This window comes from Chrysoperla carnea, chromosome 4 (assembly GCF_905475395.1).
Source record: "Chrysoperla carnea chromosome 4, inChrCarn1.1, whole genome shotgun sequence".
Classification (NCBI taxonomy): domain Eukaryota; kingdom Metazoa; phylum Arthropoda; class Insecta; order Neuroptera; family Chrysopidae; genus Chrysoperla; species Chrysoperla carnea.
This window is the reverse complement of record NC_058340.1, coordinates 36,542,923-36,564,481: the sequence shown is the minus strand read 5'-3', so window position 1 is coordinate 36,564,481 and position 21,559 is coordinate 36,542,923. Positions and strand designations below refer to the sequence as shown.

Genomic DNA, 21,559 nt, shown 5'->3' with positions numbered 1-21,559 from the left:
TGTTCAAATAAGTATACAGACCTCGTTAGCAAAACATAATCTTTGACATTAATGAAAGTTGATAGAAGATTATTTCTCCTAAATTCTTCGCCCACCATAGACATATCCAAATAAATTATGAACAATTTCAAAATTGCACCATTTATTTCAGGTATACTTAATATCGTTTGGCACAAATTAAACGATTTTCATTTAAAAATGACAGCATTAGTAACTGAGATAATTATTAAATGTCGAATTAATTAAAACAAAACGCCATAAAATTTACAAAATATAAACAACCTGTATTTAATTTTAAACTTTTTTAATATATTAAAATTAAAATTAAAAAAAAAAAAAATGTTGAAAAAAGTTTAATTAAAATTTTCAGCGGGGGAAGAAAGGGAAATCGTTCTTATCACAATTGGATATTTGATAAAAGATGATGGTAGAACCATAGTGATACAAGTATCGTTCTTCATATCCCAGTGTCATTATTTGCCCAGATAAATCCTTTTTATCGAGGATACCTTCAAGAGAAATATATATCCCCTTAAAAATCAATAATTAATTTCCATACAACCTAAAAACGGATTTTCTTGAATTTCTCACAATTTTCAAAATGTTACTTGGATCACTATAGTACTACCGTCCTAATAAAAAGTATATATTATTGGTACCTTACCAATTGTTGCAGATTTTTCAATCACATGTACAGTTGTTTGAATTCCCATTAGTATTGTGGCATTTAAACTTAACTGTGGCACTTTTTTTTATTACTTAATTTCCACTATTTTCCTTGTCATTGCTGTATAAAAGAAAACTTTTATTTTTATTTTGAAAAACACTTCCAAGAAAAAGAACACAAATTAGTTTTAAAATCACACAGAAGTACTAGAACGAAAAAAAACCGTCACTATTCACTTTTTCTTATTTTTCTTGATATTTGGTTTTTAAACCGTTACTAATTAAAAAATTTTAAGAAAACTATTTTTTTTATTTACACATGCGCTGTGTTTTTTTATAACACCGTTAATACACTTGTTTTAGTCGCAAAGTGTATGTATGTAAGTAAAGCTTGAGTTGTATGTAAAAAATAATCGTAATTAAAATTAATTGTAATTTAAACTTAATGTCAGGCGGCTAATGTTCAACTAACTACCAACATTTTGTTTGACTTGTATATTTCCCCACCTCATACTCCCGCTAAAAATTTTTATTACACATTTGTATAAATATAAAACAAGACACATATATGTATACGAATATATGTATAGGTACAGAGAGTTTAGACGTTATTCAATGCGAATTTCTCGTTTTATTTTTCTGACTGAGTATATTTTCTGTTATTATTATCTTCTGCAAAAAAAAGAGATAAGATACTTCTTATTATTTAATGTTATTTATTAGGTTTTTCAATTAAGATTTCAGGGACATTAATGTCACAAATATCAGCCAGGGTAATTTTGACCCAAAAATTACAAAAATCGGATGCATTTGCCGACTGGTCGAATAGTTTTTGAGATACGGGCTAAAATCTATCCAAATATTGCGATATCTAAGAAACTCTGCATCCAATCATTACATTAACCTGATTTTTATACTTTTTGGATCAAAATTACCCCATCCACCGAATTTCATCAAATTCCAAAACAAAATATTTTTTTGCGTTTTTCTCGATTTTTTCAAATCTTTTATGTTGGTTTTCCTATAGAAATCTACAAAAATAATTCAAATTTCTATCTTCTTTTAAAAATCCCTTCTTAGTGCTCACGTAAGTTACTTAAGGAACGTGTGTACATAATATCAGGCTTCTAGACCAAGCGGTTTCAGCTGTGCGTTGATCGAACAGTCAACTTCCATTCTTTTATATCTTAATATATATATTTCTTGTGTGCGTGTGTATGTAATTGAACTCCTCCTAGACGGCTGGACCGATTTTGATGAAATTTTTTGTGTGTGTTCGTGGAGATTCGAGAATGGTTTAGATTTACAATTTGGTCCAGTACAACTGTTTTTGAGGGCTCCGTACCAAAAAAATGAAATTTCATTAAATGGTGGGAGCGCATATAAATCATATCACATTATGTATACTATGTGTACTATGTATTTTTAATAGTATTCAGGTATTGTCAATAGGCATTTATTAGAGCCATATGCGAGCGCAGCGAGCTCTACTATCAAAGGTCAGGCCAAAGGTCGAAGGTCAGGCCACTCCAATAAATAGGAGTTAAATTGGGGTTTAGCGGGATGGGTTTAGCGGACAAGCTAAACGTAGTATAGGTATTCATGAATTGGAGTTACGTTTTTACGGGACAACGTCCGTCGGGGCCGCTAGTATTATTATAGATTCGTAAAATTATAAATACACAAGACCACCCTAATAATTTCGTAAGCACTATGTATAATATTTATAAAAGATTTACTTCGGTTTTAACGTAAGTGGACTGACATTATATTATTTTCGTGGCATTCGTTATTAGAGTTATATTAGCGATACAATTTTTATTTTCCTTTCAAATATCATTTCTCTATGACTGATTAATAAATATATTTTATATTTATATATATATTAAAAATATAAAACGATATTTTGTAAATGATTTATTTATTTCACATTATTTCATATTAATTTTTAAGTTATTTCTTTTTATTAAAATAATCATTAATTTATTGTATAAATTAAAATTTTAATTTTTTTTCTTATAATATTGTATATATTCATGGAAAATTAAACATTCACACTTGTTGATAGAAAAATTTACTCGCATAAAATAAAATTTATGTTTAAAACGCGTCATATATAAAATTATTTATTATGTTGAGGGTCTTATTTGCAAAAACTGTTTTTAAGTTGATATGTATCCAAAAAAAATCTATTTGAAAATGTGTTACTGTGTTAAACATGTATTTAATTTTGACAGTTTTATTACAGGATTATATCATCAAATCAAAGACGTCAGATAGATTGGACAAGCAAAATCAATAGAGCAATATTATGCCTGTTGTATTATTTTTCACATTATATTATATCTTTTTCAGAAATTTATTCTGGCCTAAGAAGGGTGATTCACCAGTAACAGAACAAAATTAATTAGTAGATAATGATCCCAATTTTTAGTACCTATGTTATAGTTATGTTACGAAACATATATCAAAAAAAATTTGTGTGTCTTACCGATCAATTAAGAGAGTTATTATAAGATTATTCATGGGGAGTGTTCTTAGATATGTTTCAAATGCAAGTTTAGGGTTCTGTAGCCGAAAAATTTGTTGGGGGTTTTTAAAATTTTGTAAATTTCACTTGTAAGACGGAAGTCTTCGATATTAATTATAAAATCATGTAATTAAATAAACTATGTGCGTGTGTTCCTGTCTGTAAATTCTTTAATGACTGACATTTACGTCATTTGTAATGCTACTAACAGGTAGTAAACTTAATATCTTATTTTCAAAGATAAAATATAATATGGGTATTAAATTTACAATAAAAAATCACCATATTCTATCAATTCCTTTTGCATCGATATATAATAAATTCACAATGTCATGCACATAATGTGCAAACTAGACATTAAAAGCATTCTATTCTTTTTTTTATTACAGTAAAATTTTTCTACTTAAATAAAACTACTTTTAAATAGTTTTACGATGGTGGGTCCACACGATACAGACTATTGTGTACGGACTGAAAGTCTGAGTAAAAATGTTCATGTGCAGACTTATCATTAGTATGGGAATACTTCCAACTTCCGTGCTCAGACTTTTTTAACTCAGACTTTACCATCATTCAGACTTTTGTTTGCACTGATTTTTTGCGCAGGTAAAATTCTATAGAAGTCTGTGTGAAGTTGGTATCGTGTGAACCTACTATTAAAATGTTTCAAGTTCAATATATTTCTTCTTTTTAAGAATTATATTTCTAAATAATACTACTAAAATATAATAATTGAAATCTATCAACCTTCAAGAATTATATCCCAACATCTGGATATCACTGAGTAATCTGTTAACAATACTAGTGACTGTTGCAAATGGCGAACACAGTTTTTCTAAACTAAAATGGATAAAAAAAATTACTTGCGGTCTACAATATGTCTCAAACAAGATTTACTAGATTGGTCATTGAAATAAAGTTGCGGAAAACCTTACTTTTGCCTGTCCTATAAGGATATTTGCTGACAAAAAAGCAAGAAAAATATAGTATTAATTTTTTTTATTGCTTTTAAATGTTTGATGACGTGACTGACAGACAATATAGATAGGTAGATTGTTTAGAGAATAAATGGGTAAAATATGTTATTATTTATGGATAATAAATGCATGTTTGGAATTTTCTATTAATTTAATAAAAATATGGTACAAATTCGAAATATAACCAAATAAGTATGCCTAAAAAGTCCCCAAATGCGTGACTCGTCCTGAGCGCATAGATGACTAGGAGCTGGCCCTGAATGTATTGATATAGAAATAGTTTTGGTACTCAAAATAGGGTAAGTTCTTTAGTCAATTTATTAGTTCAAATTCACATTTTAAATTATAAAACACCCAATTTTTATGAATGAACTATAAATTAATATTATTTTATTGTAATTCAATATCGATATATTAATATTTCCAAGTGGTATCTAGATATTATATTATACTTACATATACTGACTTAGTAATTTAATATTTAAATAAATCAAGGATACTTCTAATCAATAATATTTATAAATAAATGAAAAAGTATAAATAAATTAATAAAATTTAAAAATTTAATACAAAAATTAAATGACAATTAAAAGGAAATAGCATTCAAACGCGGCATTTTTTTTTCAAATACGCTACTATAAATATTTGGATGTAAAAGCCATTTTAAAAGTTTCAATATCTGTTCTTAATGTAAATATTATGTGAAATATATGAATTTCTTTTCTAGATACAGAGAGTTGAAATTTTGAAAAAAGACATTTTTGAGAGTATTACCCAATCGGATGCTTAGAAAAATTGAAATTTTAGCACACAGTAAGGCTCTCTCGATTTAAAGCGTATGCTGATAAATTTCGAAAACCACCAGTGGAAACTGGAAGTTATTGGCCTGAGGGTTTTTTTCGAAACTGGGTTATGGAAGACCTTTATCGGCACCGCTGGAATTCGTTATAAATGAGCTCATACAGTTTCAAATTTCCAATTTTTCGAAACAGTCGTTTCGGAAATACAAAAATTTTATTATTTTTCCCAATTTTATCCCGCTATATCTCTATAAATGTATTGAGAAATTATCATTATTTTAGTGTTATCCACCATTTGCTGAAATGCTGTTTTTTTTACCTTTTACCACCCTGTATAAACTTAAATACCAATTGTTACAATCTCGTTGTCTAGTAATTTGAGTTATTTATCCAAATAATTTATAGAAAATTTTGAATATATACTGCTTTATAGAAATTTTATAAACAATTGAAAAAAATAGCAAATAAATTCTTGTAAAAAATCAAAATATAATGAATGAAATTTTAAATCAATTTATACAAATTGGACTCAATATTTTGACGTACAAAATTCTTGAATGTTGTATAGTTGTTGTTGGTAAATTATGTTATACAGCATACCAATCCATAAATGAACAGCAAAAAACTGGAAGAAAATTTATGAGATATTGTGAGCATTGTCAATTAAACAGATAATGATCAAAATTTCTGCATTATTCTGCGAATTTTAATAATTAATTTTTGGTGCATTGGAAAAAATAGCAAGAAAATTTTCAAAAATGTCATATTTAAGTGAAACCTTTAAAACTACAAATAAGTCAGATTATAAATGGCCAAGTCCATTAAAGACTGTTTCAAGGTAAATTAGCGATTTAGAATTCAGATGTAAATAACAGAAGTTTATTGATGAGTGTTTATTTACAGACCAACTCCTCCACCAATCGATGAGCCAAAAGTGTATATGGAACGGCCAGTCGAAGAAAATTGTCATTGTGATATGCACTTTTATTATCCTTACATGCAACAATATAAGGAATTAGGAGACAAGGAAAAAAGATTAGTCGAAGAACTTGATGAAACCAAGAAAAAAGTAATGTGTTATTAATTGAGACTACTATTTCTTAAAATTTACAAAACCAAAATTCATCAAAAAGCCGAACTCTTACAAATTGAAAGGAGTCAATTTAGAATACTTACATTTGCATAAAGTCATTCTTAAATCCTGTAAACTACACGGTATGTTGCTCTCTACAGGTTTTAACACGAAAAGGAAGAATACGCGGTTTGCATATTATTTGAGAGCGACGATTTTTCGCTCAAAGAATTCTGTTTTGAATGAAAAAAACTCTAATTAGATGAAAGTACTAAATTGTCAGGGAACAAATGACTCCCTGATTATTTGAATTATTATCAAATAGGCAACGCAAGTTCAATAATTATCACATATTCCGCAATAATGACTAGTAGTCGAATGTAAACAAACGGTGCAAGATATACTACAACTTTTCTTGGCAATACAATTTTATAGTTATGGGAATCGCCATTGAAGAGTGATTAATCAGATGAACCTGTTGTAGTTCAGAAACTCATTATAAATATAAAATAAACTATAACATTATAGATCGTAAGACTAATTGTTTTTCTTTGTATTTGGCTTTTGAAGAATTAATAAAGATAGCCCATTTTTAAACCATGTTAACATTCACATCCCCAACAGATTCATTGTAATGGATAAAAGTTTTTTAGTAGAATTCTAAAGTTATTATTTATTTTAGTTAACTTCACTAAGTAACAAAATTTTAAATCACGCATGTGACGATGATGACATAAAAATGAAAAGTTTATACCAAATTGATTATGCTAGACGAGGTAAACGGTAAAATTAATTTTTACAAATCTATAGCAATTAAAAACTCAATTTGTCGTTAATCAGGTGAGCCAATTGTTGAGTACCGACCAATTCGTGCAGAAATTGATGCACCAGAAGGAAGTCCAATCAAATTTAAGGGAATCAATTTAGCAGAAGGATTTCGTGATCCACATCGTTTTCGATATCAAGCAATAGTTCGTCCACGAATTGGAGCTGATCGCCCAGTCACATTTATTACTAGTAAGCTTACAATATTTTTAATTTGTTGTTTAAATTTATCAGTACATGGATGACCGCTTCGCTCGGTATTTTTTTAGTTAAAAAGACACAAATTTTATCACTAATATTAGAAACGTTTAAAATGCCTGCACACAAATACCAATTTGAATATCCCGATAATGTACTTTATTCGTTATCTACGATATACGTATATCACACCAGCTATCTATCAACCAAAACTGACAAAGCCACATACGAAGTAAACCAGGTATAACCTATATACTCGCCAATAGATGTCAAGAAAAGCCATATTTTGCACTTGATTTTTCAATTTTCCGGAAAACACGGATAAAACGGCATTTTATAAAAATGAAACCTTGCTAGTTATATTTTCGCCCCCGAAACCTACATACTAAATTTCATGAAAATGGTTGGAGCTATTTCTGAGATTGTAGATAAACATACGAGATAAAAAGTGTGACTTTGTTAGAATGGTGAATGCTATAGAGGATTCCATAGATCTCAAATAAACTTTCGTTCAATAGAAGCTTTAAATTTCAATCAGCATTTCTTCGAAGGGGTATAGATCAGACGGTTCTAACAGAAAGTTTTTATTTTTCCAACCACATATATCCTTCTGGATTTTTCAACTATGAACCATGCAACGTGCAAATCAATCGTATAAAACTTGCAGGAAGTTGTACAATTTTTCGAAAAACAAATCGATTTCATTTTCTCGAAAACCTCATTCGTGCATCGATGACTTTTCATTAGATTGTACGACACAAAATTTTGGCTAGTAGCAGTCGGTCTAACATTTTTCTCAGTATCAATCATTATTCTCAAGGATGAATCACCTTTTTCAATTTAGCAGTTAATCGGAATTTTAACCTTAACTAAAAATTAATTAAAATAAAATCATTGTTTATCTTAAACAATGTGAGAGACATATCCAAAAGTATTGTACTTTATACTATTCGGGTGTGAATGTGAATTTCACATGTTCTTTATATGCTAAAGTGTTTATATACAAAGCAAGGCAATCTTCTTCCATGATGTTTAATTTACTATAGTTAGAAATGTCATAAAGTTTGTTCGTCACACGAAATAAATAGAACTTTATATACCTTTATATATGTAATTTTTTTAAATATAGAAAATTGTATTCAGTTTGTTGACGCATAAACATAGTCCAGTCATATAATAACGGTAAATCACTATCAACATCTTGCGAATAGGTAAGCGAATAGTAGAGAATATTCTGTCTCAGAAATAAAATGGAAGAGTCAGGCCAAAAAAATTTCGTTGAATTTACTAAAGCTGATCATTTGAGGTTTGGTTATAGTAGTTGTGTACACATACATACTGCGGTCAGTCAAGCGAACGATATAACAGGGGCCAAATATATGAGTTTTACGTGGTACTAAAATGAATTTACTAAAGCTGAAAATTGTTATACAGTTTGTATATTGAATATAAATAACAGTTATGATTACCAGTCAGTTACGTGTTAGAACAGGGCTGGTCAGTCAGCCCTTATTTATGAACATTAAATAAGACTTATTTATGATTTCCGTGGTATTTTTTTTAAAGCTGAAAAATGTTATACTGAAAATTATTTGACGCTGGCATCTACGGATTCAAAACCACAGCCATTGTCTTTGCATAAAATAATAAGATAATTTTAAATTTTCGATAATGGTTCCACTTCCAGTGCTACATTCTGTAACACGGGATTTTTGGGGTCGCTCATCATGAAAATCGCGTCAAAATTGGTCACTGAAGTATCTGGTGCCCGGGGTAAACGTTTTCCCGATTTTTCGGGAAATTCGCTATATTATCTCGGAGACCAATTCTGACGATATTCGTGTTCAGCGACCCCAAAAATCCCCTTTTAACAAGTTTGGAATCATTTTCATCTCTATTAACCGAATTGTTAATTATTGATGCAAATTGCATATTTTTAGATTTTCGTTTCAGCGACTATTAATGTACTTTTTATATTAAAGTCAAAAGTTTACTTTTATTTTAAAATGAATCACCTTCGTGTTAATTCGGCTTAGGTGATTATTGTAATATTTTCACCGGACTAAAACATGTCTCTCATAATATGTGCAGCGAAAAAAGACTTTTGTGCCTCTTTTAAACATATGTATGAGTATATATAGAAACATTACATTTATTAATACAATTTTTTGTATTGTTAATTATTTTTACAGATGTTTTTTACGAGTTAATAAATTTTCTTGTCATATACAAATGTCGACACATTTATCAATTGAAAAATTTAAAAGAATTTTCTGTTTGATTTTTAACTTAATGAGAAAATTGTTTAATATCTGCTAAGCTTTTCCACATTAATTTATTTCTCCCTTTAATTTTTCTTCAAACTGTATAGCAATAAATCATAAAATTTGCTCATCATTTTTGAAATGAGGAAGTAGTAAACGAAACACTAAGCAAAAATAAAAATATTTAAGACAAGGTTAAACTAATTTTTTTACCTATTTTCTAAGAAATATTTAAAAGTATAAAAAAAATTCTTGAAAAACAATCTTCTTTTTACAGCACCGAAATCAATTGAAGCGTACTTTACTCAAACAACACCAAGAAGTGAATACCAAGGTACAATCGCCAAAAGTGGTCATGCCAATTTAAGGAGTATGCAACAATATAAACAACCGTTACCTTCTTCTCGTCGAAGACTGGATGACGTGTGCTTATAAACATTTTATATTTGTTATTACATTGTTAAAATTGTAACCGCATTGTTTTGAATTTGTAATTTATCCATATATTTAAAATAATATTCTGAATTGATTTATTTTATTGTCAAGGAATGATGGGTATTACAAAACTAGGTCAGTCATTAGGTTTGCAATAATTGATATACGTTAGAAGTGAAATAACAATGGTCACGTTTTCAGAAAATTAAATAAAGGGAAAATGTACCTGTAATTAGTGTACAGCTCTAAAAAATCTCCAAATTATGAGAACCGAGAAATTAAAATTACCTTCGCTTAAGTTTTATTTTTCTGCATTTTACCCAGTCAAAATAGTCATATTTATCTATTTTTTTGACTAAAGCGAGAATTTCTTTCTCAACAGAAGGTAAAAATTAGTTTAGAGATATGAGAGTTAACATTCAAAAAACTAGTCAGATAGATCAAATGGCTGTATCTCTAATCTTAAATACATTGGAAATGCAGATTCAAGTTTTTATCTCCAGGAAAAAATAAAGATGTCTGTAATAGATTTGTCTAGCCAAATGATGTTAAAATTGCCAAAAATCTGTAAATAATTAAAAAAAATCTGACTACAAAGTTTAATAAGCTCTGTAATTTGAGATACCAACAATAGTCTTAACTAATGTCAATGCGAGTTTTCTTTTATCTTAAACTAATTCTTTTTGGTTGATCATTGGCTCATCCCCAAATCAAAACTGGTTTTGAATGGCATTTCAAAAACAAAAGAATATTCACCAGATTAAAATTTAAAATTATTTGAAAGAGTTTACTTTGGTCAGCTTTGTAAATATACCAAAATTAGTTACTTCTTTTCACCTAACTCTCATTCACCTTCACGACTTCAATATCAACATACAATTATTCATTAACTTTCTTCATAGATAATCGATATAATAAGCTCTTGAACTAAAAATACAGAAAAAACGAATGCAGTAAAATTCGTTGAATTCTTTCAGAATCAGACATGCAAAGAGTTATTATCTGTCACACGATAATAAATTTAGAAAATCATTTTTCCGAAAACTATTGATGTAGAAACTTTTATTTATAATTCTAAAATTTGATTAGCTCATCATAAAATTCTAAGATAAATAAACACATTATGCTTTTCAAAACTTGATGTATTTTTATGGTGATTTTTCCATGAAATCATGATAATTCTGGATAAAAAATTCTTTGAAAGTATATACATACAACTAAATGTACTTAAAAATAAATTAAAAATTGTGTCTGAACTGAAAATGGGGATCATTCATTTCTAATGAAGTGTAATTATTTCAATTTGGAATTTACATAAATCAAAAGAAAACACAAAATTTGACGTTATTATTTGGCTTGGGAATTTTATTAAAAAATTAACAGAAAAATTTATTATTTCTTTAAATTTGTATGAAAAAATGGCGTTCAGAACTGTGTATAAAGAAGACTATATTGAACATTCATTTAAGTCCATGAGGTAAGCAAGTTTTGAGAAGTTTTTAAAATTACCTAAAGTAGATTGTTTATTATCTTGTCATCTTCTTGAAAGTTACTTGATCGATTGCTAGCTATTTAATAAAAATAGTTCAAGCTCCACTACCAGTAACTGGAACACGATTCTGACAAAATAAAATATATAGTCTAAGATCCCAATTAGGATCGACCTTCACCCATCTGTTTACCGAATGAAAGTTATTTTTATGAAATATAAAATGTTAACAAATATCCCTGCAATGGGTTGCCTAAAAAAATGTGGTCAAGACTACTTTTAGTGAAAATATCAAGAGTAAAATTTTTTGAAATTTTTCACTGACTTACATATCTAACGAATATTGATCTACTCGAAAGTAAAAGCCATAAAGAATATGCAGCAGCTATGCTGTCTGCCTCTTTTCGTTCACTATTTTCGCATTTATACAAGTTGGGAATAGTAATTACGTTCATCTGTTAATTCATTGCCTCACATAATTAAATAAAGATAATTTTATTGCAAATACGGTGCTATATGATTGTCCACAAAATATCAGTCAAAAAATAAAGTTTACAAGCTTTCCAAGTTTTGATATTTTTATTAAAAGTTGCCTGGGCCATATTTTTAGGGCAACCCACAACAGGGATATTTGTAAATATTTTACATTTCATAAAAAATAACTTTCATTCGGTAAACAGATGGGTGAAGGTCGACCTTAATTCGGATCTTGTGCTATGAATTTTTTTGGTAAAATTTATTTAGACATTATTTTTTAGAATGTTTTTTCTAGAATGATTATTGGAAATTGGTTTACGTAGCACCCGCGTCAATTAGTCTTTTTATACTTCTTATATTTGGGATACTTTACAACCTATTTGTTTATGCTTCGAGAAATTAGACTTAAACTAGAGGTAGTCGGATTTGAAGAAAATCTCGAACCTCTTTCGTTAATTATGATTTAAAATCTTAAGGTTTTTAATAGCACCAGACCAAGGTCCTAAAATAGTTGATTGCCAGGTTCTTCTGACCCTTCCTTGTATTCTGTTTATTACTGTAAAAATATCAATGCTTAAGGACGTTCCTTGCTAAGTGATGATATTATTAAGTATAACTTCCGTTTCATATTTTCAGAGTCGATTTTGTTAGAACTTGGGAAATTTAGACAAAGATTAAGAGTAAAATGAGTGTCACTTGTTATAGTTTTCTTTATAGGAAAATATTTGTCATGCTTTTAACTATTGAATAATTTTTTCCAAATTAATCCTAATGATAAAGGACATTAATGAAAAAGCATACTCATAGCGTCATTAAGTATACTCAACAGGAAAATTACATTTTAACTATGGTTAAGTTTTGAAAAGAGAAAATTTATTATCAAAAATTTGAAAATAATTATTCAGAAAAGATATGCTGCTAATTTCGGAGGTAGTTTTGCTCCAAAATAATTAATTCCATTTAATTTTCCTGGAAATAAAACGTGTAAATAATTTAAATTATAATTATAAACTATTTTTATGTATAGAGATTATGATCCAATATGTGCAGAACTTTTCAAAAAAGAAAAAATAAAGAAATCGTTAACATCAAAAACTGATTCCATAAAAGCAAGTTATACGCCAGAAGAAAAAGAAGAATTAATAAGAAACAGATGGGACCGATTTTATAAAACTATTTACAGAAAATCATATTGCCAAAAACGTAACTATTCTATTTTTATATCTTACCTTAACCTCTCAGTATAATTGATCAAGTGTTTGGGTCAGATAGCAAACTTCAATTTGAAAACCAGTAGACACCTGCATGACTATACTACACATTTCATTTACATATTATCTAGTATAGTGAACCAGTTTTTCCCAAATTTTCGGAAAACTATTGTAAATTTTCTTTTCTTAAAATCCTTTTTCGTATCATAAAAATACCTTTAAACACAAAATAACCAAATTTGACCAAGCGTTCTCTATTGATCTTTTCTTCATAGCGAACAGCGATTTTCCGGACACCTTTTACAACTGTTATTTCCTTCCAAATCTTACTCAGTCCGTCTGTTCAATTTCAAGTTAGTCTTATTAATGAACATCATATAATTTTTAACAAAAACATTGCACTTTCAAAAAGCAAAATTGGTATTATGTAATAATGATAAAGTTGCATTAGACATTGGAAATGGAAGCTACCACAACTTACACGTACACTCACGCTCTCAATTTTAACGAATTTACGTCAAAATTGATAACTTGAAAACGAAAATTAATATCTAAATTTTTTTATTTTTTTTATTCTCAAAACATTCCTTTCGGCTATCTTACTTTTTTTCAATTCTGTCGATCGTATTTTTTACGATATTAAAACGAGTTTTATATGCTTTGAATGGAAAAATCAGCTACGAAATTTGCAGCAGATTATCTCGCGATTTAAACAAACAAAAATTTTGTCACTTCGGAATCTCGCAGCTAACATTATTCTGAGTGTGTGAAAAAATAGGCTAAATCTATCGAAAAGTACATTCATGCTAGAAATACCCTTAATATTCGTACTTAGAAGCAAGACAAAGCTAAAGTAGAAGTTTTTCGAGGTCACTTTTTAAAATTTGATTAAAGGATAAAAGGTATGAGTGACAATTTGTCTAAGAGGGCTCCTACGTTATAAATACAATAATTCATTTTCTTCACTTTTCAAATAATTATTTATATGTTTACATATTTGCACATAATATATATTTGTAATTTAATATTGTTCGTAGACCATGATGTTTTCATGTACTTAGTTAAAATATTATATTATATTTTTTAATAATTTATGATTCATATGTATAGTTTATTTTTGATATTTTTCATATTATTCTGTGGTGGTACCAAATGATTATCTAAAAAAATAAAAAACGTTTGTGAATGATATTAATGATAGGAAAAATTTTTGTACAGATGGATTAAAACATGTATTTTGAAATATTTATAGATTTTTTATAGAAAATTACATTTATGACACAGTTTTAATTTTTGTACAATTTACTTTATTTATTCCATGATGGAAAAATCCTTTTTTCATTAATTTTGATAAAAAATTAAATTTCTATAATATATACGATCCGTCAATATATAGGATTGAACACCGTTTTGATAAACCAAGTATGAAATGCTACTAAATTTGGGTCATACTTTTCAAATTTGTGATTAAAAGTAACCTAGCTCCAATGGGTTTCATGAATGTGGAACCTTGGTTCCGCAATTCAGCACATAAGTGATAACTATTGAAAAATTTCTTAAACATTACCTTATAGAAAATAGTCAAGAAAAATATCTAGCTTAAAGATAGTTAAATCATTTTCATTTGAATTTTTATTAAAATATGCTAATGCTGGTGTTTATTTATCTTTCATAGCTGTTAAAGCTGATAAAATCATATCCGAAGGTGTAATGATGATGGAAATGGAAAAATTATTTGAAGCCATAGACAAGGGCTATATCATGCCTAGAGTGCCTGGAGTAGAACGAGGTATAATGCAATTTTTTATTTCAAAAAAGTGTTTATTTTTTTTTTATATTCATAGTACTTTTAATTTTATATTTTGGAAATATTTACCAAAAAAATTATATTAATAAGATAATATAAGAATGAATCTTATTTCAACTTAAAAAGTAACAGATTTGGAGTTTGTTAAGTATTGGTAATGAATTTTATCAGAATAAGTTGAGGAATAGGAAGTCACTTAAAAATTTCAAAATCTTCTGGAACATTTTAGATTATTCTTGAACATTCTGAAACGGGAAACCCTTATTAGACCCAAAAGAACATTCTGTAATTGATTGGTTGAAGTTTCGACTTCAACTCTTAATCGTTTTTCGATAGAGTGAAGTCTGGAAGGTAAACTAACCTTGGAACACGCGCTTCGTGGCAACAAACAAATTGATTTTTATAGATTATTCGGTAAAAATTCGACACTGTATGCAAAATTTCTAACTCCATAAGCTTTGAAAAAGAGCGTTTTTGGATACATATTCCTTATATCAAAATGCTTATTTGGGGGTACCCTTTCACCCCCTAGATTATTGACCATTTATTCTGATACACGCCATATATTCATTATACGAAGTCAATTAGATAATTGAAACAAAAATGGTTAGAATATAAAAAATAAACCATGCAGAGTCGAAATAAATTAATACATTTCAAAATAAGTTGCCAAACAACATACTTGCTTCAATTAAAATATAATTTTCATTTAAGTGGGCAGTAATTTAATTAATCGGTTCGTTTTTTGACTGCAGTTGAGAAAAAAATAAGTATTTCATCCAAAATATATATAATCAAATTAACAACACTGTTTTAATTTACTTTGGTCGTTTTTCTTTGTACGCCACTAGTAGAATAGTAAACAAATTATTATTTTTTAATTCGAAAATGTGCAAGGTGAATAATCTTTATTTTTGCAAATGTTGTGAAGTACAATTTCCTGTATATATTTCTTTTTCAAAATTAAATTTACTATTTTCTTAGATTTTAGTACACATTTCATCAAAATAATTGAACATATCAAAATAATATAATGCAGGAAAATTATCCTTAATTTTATTCGCATCATATTGGGAAAATCATTGTGCCGTGCGACAGTGGGTAACTTTTAGTGCGATAACAAGCTTAAACGGAATTTTAATGGGCTTTGAATAAATAGATATACAGGATTGTTCATGGCTTGATTTTAACACAAGGTATTCGAAAATCATACTTGCCACCATTAACGGATTTTCTTCAGGAACTTTCTTTGGTTACGTTAAAAGGAAAACGTATTCAGTGATTTTAAGAGGAAAATGGAGGTGTGTAATAAATTTTATTTGTATACAATGTGATTATTTCACAACAAAATTTTTCAAATACGATTCTTATTTATTACAACAGTTTCACATGAGTTATTTCACTGAAAACTTAATTAAGTGATAGTGATCAAAAACACTAAAAATATTTACAAACAATAAAATTATATACACTTTTTTTCCTTTAAATGTATCATCAGAAAAATATGATAATTGGCTATATATCAAATCATGATCTTGAAGTCATTAAACTGTCATAATATTAAACTTAATTATTAAAATGTATATTTATTTAGTCCAGGTTTTATCCATAGTATTAATAATTAAATATTAAGTACAATTATATTACTTTAAGTGGATGAGTGTACTTGAGTTTTAATTTGTATATACCTTTACTACAGTCATATAAAGCAAATTATTCGACCAACTTCCTCTCACTTTGACGCAAAAGGCGAACTTTTGGGGTCACAAAGAGGTAAAATCTACGAAATCTCACCAAGAGGGGAGGGGGAGTAAAAAAATCCTTAAAAATACCTCACGTAATTAATGCAGATCCTTATATACGCAGCACTAATGTTACACAACACGTCAGCTGTATAGCTACAGATATACTGATATAAGCTCGTCGGCGCGCGCACAGCATGTCGGTAACGCGAACCCATAACATTTTCTCTTATCAAAAAGTGCCCAACGTCGCTAAAGAAGTTTTCACTTCAAAAACATGTATGTGCTTTATATGTTTAAAATGGTTACCATAAAATTCTTGTGATTTAAAGAACATATATAATTCTCGATAAAAAAGTTTCTTATTGAAATTTCTGTATTTTGCACAGCACTAGAGAAAAACGGGAACAGAAACTTATATGTGTTTTACTGTTTAAAAACGTTACTATAAAATTCTTAAAAATATTGTGTGATCATCGTTTACAAAAACGTGCATATCTTGAATACAACAAATCGCACGGGAGTGAAATAAAGTATCTGCTTATTAAATAATAGTTTTATTTCCCGAACAAATTGATCTATACAAAAATCTACAATAGGGGGAAGGGAAGCGATTTTGTTACGCGTTAACTTAATTTTGTCAAGTCTAGTATCGTACATACTTCATCTATAGTTAATAGATAAATAGGGAAATATTTTCTTCAATTCAAACATCTTACGAAAGTCCTAATATCCCAAATAATACGCATTTAAGAAATTACGACTTACATTGAAAGATATATCTAGTATAACAAGAAAATTGGCGTCAATTGAAAAGTAAAATAATTGCATTTTTAATTATAACATTATCATTACTTTGAACTTAATAAATTACATAGAATTGATAAAATTATGTACGCTAAAAGACTGTCTCATAGTTCTACGAAAAATTTTGAAAGATTTTCATTGTGCTCCGAATATAAATTATTATTATTAAAAGCGTGCCTTGGCATAAATTAAAATTTCAGTAGTTGTTCGAATTTGAATAAATCACTTCTTAACATAAAATGTATTTCAACTTAAAAAACTGTTTATATTATAGAATTAAGCTGAAAAAAGTAATTGGAGCATTAAATGAACATTTTTATAATCAAACTTAAATTTTGCATTAAATTTTTAAATAGGTACTAAATCAATATTTCTTCCTTAAAGCAATATCATGTCATTTTAAATAGTCGAGACTGTTCCAAGTAAAATTTTGTCAAGAGTACGTCAGTGCGTAAAAAATTCTGTTATATGTGTTTAAATGTAAACTTTGCTTTATATTCTCGACATAATATTTTCAGATTTCAAACCCCTATTTTGATTATTTTGAAACATATTCTTTTTGGAATGTTACGATGGTTATCTTGCTATGGGTATATTTTCAGAAATTTCAAATTTTTGTATACACTTATAAAGGATATTATCATACAATTACCATCAAAAGTTGAAGTCAACTTACCGTCTCTGACTCGGGATAAACTTAATTAAAGTTCGAATCATTAATACGAAGAGCACAGAAAGTTGTTTTCTAACAAATTTTTTAATTATAGGGAAGAAAATACATTTTTATGAGTAGGTATTATCAAAACAGTTGTTTAGGGAAATTGGAAATTTGGCAACACATATTCAAGCCAGTGGCGTTAGAAATTTAAAAAAAAATATAAGTTTAAAATAGTTTTTTCGAGCCAGGGTTATGGCACGACCAAGTCTCCATCGCTGGTTTTCGTAAGTTTACACCATAAGCTTTAAATCATGAAGGATTCTAAATTTTCTAACCAACCAATTTGGCAATACTCCCCAAAAATGTCATTTTTTTCCAAAATTTCCACACCCTGTATCAGGAAAAGAAGGCTTCGCGGCTATAAATACATTGAGAAATTAATTAGACCACTTGTATAGACTAACACTTATTAAATTAATATTATACGGTGTATTCCACTTATGCACCTCCTTGTACAATGACTAAATCACAAGAAAAGGAAACAGGTTAGTATACTTCAAAAAGATTTTGATAAAATGTTGCTATTATTGATTAATGAAAAATCGTTTATAATAATAATACTCTTGAAAATTATTTTTAAACTAACACATTGGTTTATTATAAATATTTATTATTGAAATTGATTAGTAAACTTATAAATTGAAATAAAACTGAAAGAAGAAAAAAGAAACATACGGTTGCTAGTTTTAATTACTAATAAAAAATAATTCTAAATGATTTATGTTTTTGAAACTTTGTATGTTAAAACATTATTTATTAAAAGAAAAAGTTTATTCATTTCGTTAACGAAAATATAAAAAATACACAAATTAGAAAAAACAACAAATTTTCAAAGCCGCCAAATTAGGTGGCCGTCAGCATGTTATGTATGCCACTGATAAATATATCTCTGAAAATTTTTGTGTTATTTTTAATTGTTCCCTCTACGGTATTTATTTATTGTTCATACATAAGGGCTGACTGACCAGCCCTATTCTAACGTTTAACTGACTGACTGCCATAACTGTTATCTATATTCAATATACAAGTTGTATAACATTTTTCAGCTTTAGTAAATTCATTTTAGTACCACGTAAAACTTAACCGTTTCGATAGCATATATCTGACCCCTGTTCTATCGTTCGCTTGACTGACCGCAGTATGTGTGTGTACACAACTACTATAACAAAACCTCAAATGATCAGCTTTAGTAAATTCAACAAATTTTTTTTGGACTGGGTCTTCCATTATAAGCCGAAAATGTCAGTTTTTAATAAATTTTTTAGAAAATTATCCCTGCTACGTGAAAATTTTTACCAATACAAAACTTTCAAATGTTTATTTTAAGAATATTATCCAAATAAAAAAAAAAAATTTTCGATAAATTATTTTGTGTAGGGGGTGTGTTTGACCATGACTCACGCATATTTTCGTGATTCATATGTGCGTCTGTACAATCACCCGGAAAATATATATATTATTGTCATATCCAAGATATTATACAATTTTTTATACAAAATTAACAACACACATAATGCATGCATAAAAAATTCTTAGGAACCGTATTATACGGCGCACACATGTGTCCATGATATATAAATTGAAAAATTTTTCTATCACAGACGAGGCGATGATTCAGAAAACTTTATTGATGACGATCTATGTTTATTAATCGTGTATATGTATTTTTACCGTGGTGATAAAGTAAATATTTAGTATACAGTCTACTAATATCTATGAATTTATGGTTGACTTGATTTAGTTTTACCCGTCTGCATAACGACAAATGAAATAAGGTATTCATGTGAGTGCGATCTTTATGGTCGACTGATTCAGCTTCCTAGATGATGAAAACAACTTACTTAAATTCTTAGACGAAAACCTGTTTTTATATATTTCTGGTAAAATTTAAGTTATATTTATCCGCTATTGTTAATCAATTTTAGGAAAAAATGCGTGTGCATTTCGTAGAAAAAACACATTCCCAGACTTCTATAGTTGACCTATTGGCCTATTTCCTATTGGCTTCCTGAATTCCTATGTGGAGCTTTGAGGTTACATTGATTGAGTACTGATTTCGCTAAAACAAAGTTAAGATAAACACACGAAAACTTCTTGTAGAAAAGGAAAAATGCATCTTTCTTCAATTCATTCCCCGATTTTATATCTTATTTTGTTATATAACCAAGGAAATTTTATGTTCAATTTCAAATCAATTTCTATTTAAATGTCAAATTTATGATTTTGGAACTAAATCTTCGTAAATTATTACAACTGGGGGATTTTACAGATATGCCGCGCCCGTTGACATTTCGTTCCAAAGGTGTTTTTCAAGAATGTATTGTTTTTATTCAATTGAATGGAACGTAATCCAATAAATTTTTGTTTCAGTGATGGGATTCGCATCAAAAGATGAAAATAATACACCATTGACAACATATCAAAATGCTTACGATCGTGTTGGTTATTTCGTAATAAAAACTAATAAAGAACGTATTGCAAAGAAAGAAGCAGATAAGCATCGCGTATCTGTAGCTGATCGGGAAAGAGTTACCATACCCAATCGAAAACAATCAGGTATAAACCTATGAAAATGGATAAATATTTTGGACCCGATTGTAATTTTTACTTTTATCGAACTTTTAAAATGTTATGTATTTAAGGTGAAAAAATCGTTAAAAAGAAAAACTATAGCAATACATCAATTAGTTCTGATCAACCAAAGGATAAAAATAAAAGCAACTCCAGCACTAGACAAATCTTTTTTGTAACACCGGAAAATACATCGGAAAAACATCCACTTAGATTTGAATTCGATACAAAAAATAAAAATGTGATCCAATTATAAAATAAACAAGTTTTATTCTTTTTTATTTAATTATTCTTCATTATGTTCTATCAAACTAGATTTAAAAACCCTGGCAGATAAATTTCTCGGAAAGTATTGACTTTTCGAAATATTCTTAAATATACGAAATATACTTTGCTTAGAATTCACCACTCGATCGATTTCCTTTGTCATTTTCAACATATATTCTTCCACCCCTGGGAAAAAGCCCCACTCGGAATCATATAGCTTTTGTTTCTTGGGATCTTATCTACTTACCGTCGAAACATGAACTCAAGCTTTCATTTAAAGGATGACCGTCATGATTTCAACAAAGATGCCACGCTTGCTTAAACTGGGTTCCAATTCCATGAATGGTGTAATTATTCCATTCCTGCTGCTTTTTATAATATTTAAGCTTGGCAATATCCTGAAGTCAAGCCTCGGACCATTTGTTATTTTGATAGTACTAAAAGTATAAAATGTCTAATTATCACTTTATTCGAGGAAGATCATATCAAAATCATTATCGCTATACTTAATAATTACCTAACTAATTAAAATTTTCTGTTTATGATGATATCAATACCGTTTATTTACTATTTACCGATTATTTACTAGACCGTATGCCTACGCCCAAAAAATCTGATGACTTCAAATTCACCGCTGAGACTTCAAATAACAAATGAAAAATCATTTTGCCTAACCATCAATAAAACGGGGTATCCCTTAACC

At 28.4% G+C, this 21,559-nt stretch overlaps 2 protein-coding genes across 2 annotated transcripts; both read left to right on the top strand.

The window, feature by feature from the left end:
- The first annotated feature begins 5,572 nt into the window (after positions 1–5,572).
- Positions 5,573–9,802, top strand: LOC123298546. Its single transcript, XM_044880578.1, has 5 exons — positions 5,573–5,811; positions 5,877–6,042; positions 6,728–6,821; positions 6,886–7,062; positions 9,610–9,802. The coding sequence occupies exons 1-5, from the start codon at positions 5,732–5,734 to the stop codon at positions 9,765–9,767; spliced, it is 675 nt and encodes a 224-aa protein (XP_044736513.1). The 5' UTR covers positions 5,573–5,731; the 3' UTR covers positions 9,768–9,802.
- Positions 9,803–11,111: 1,309 nt separating this feature from the next.
- On the top strand, positions 11,112–20,910 carry LOC123298701. Its single transcript, XM_044880793.1, has 6 exons — positions 11,112–11,244; positions 12,761–12,936; positions 14,620–14,733; positions 20,389–20,574; positions 20,661–20,830; positions 20,905–20,910. Exons 1-6 carry the CDS (start codon positions 11,186–11,188, stop codon positions 20,908–20,910), a joined length of 711 nt encoding a protein of 236 aa, XP_044736728.1. The 5' UTR covers positions 11,112–11,185.
- Positions 20,911–21,559: the final 649 nt, after the last annotated feature.

Coding starts and splice junctions, on each gene's coding strand:
- LOC123298546 (XM_044880578.1), top strand. CDS start 5,732: ATGTCATATTTAAGTGAAACCTTTAAAACTACAAATAAGTCAGATTAT. Junction 5,812..5,876: donor CCATTAAAGACTGTTTCAAG/GTAAATTAGCGA, acceptor GTTTATTTACAG/ACCAACTCCTCCACCAATCG. Junction 7,063..9,609: donor CCCAGTCACATTTATTACTA/GTAAGCTTACAA, acceptor TTCTTTTTACAG/CACCGAAATCAATTGAAGCG.
- LOC123298701 (XM_044880793.1), top strand. CDS start 11,186: ATGGCGTTCAGAACTGTGTATAAAGAAGACTATATTGAACATTCATTT. Junction 11,245..12,760: donor CATTCATTTAAGTCCATGAG/GTAAGCAAGTTT, acceptor TTTTATGTATAG/AGATTATGATCCAATATGTG. Junction 14,734..20,388: donor AGTGCCTGGAGTAGAACGAG/GTATAATGCAAT, acceptor TTTTTGTTTCAG/TGATGGGATTCGCATCAAAA.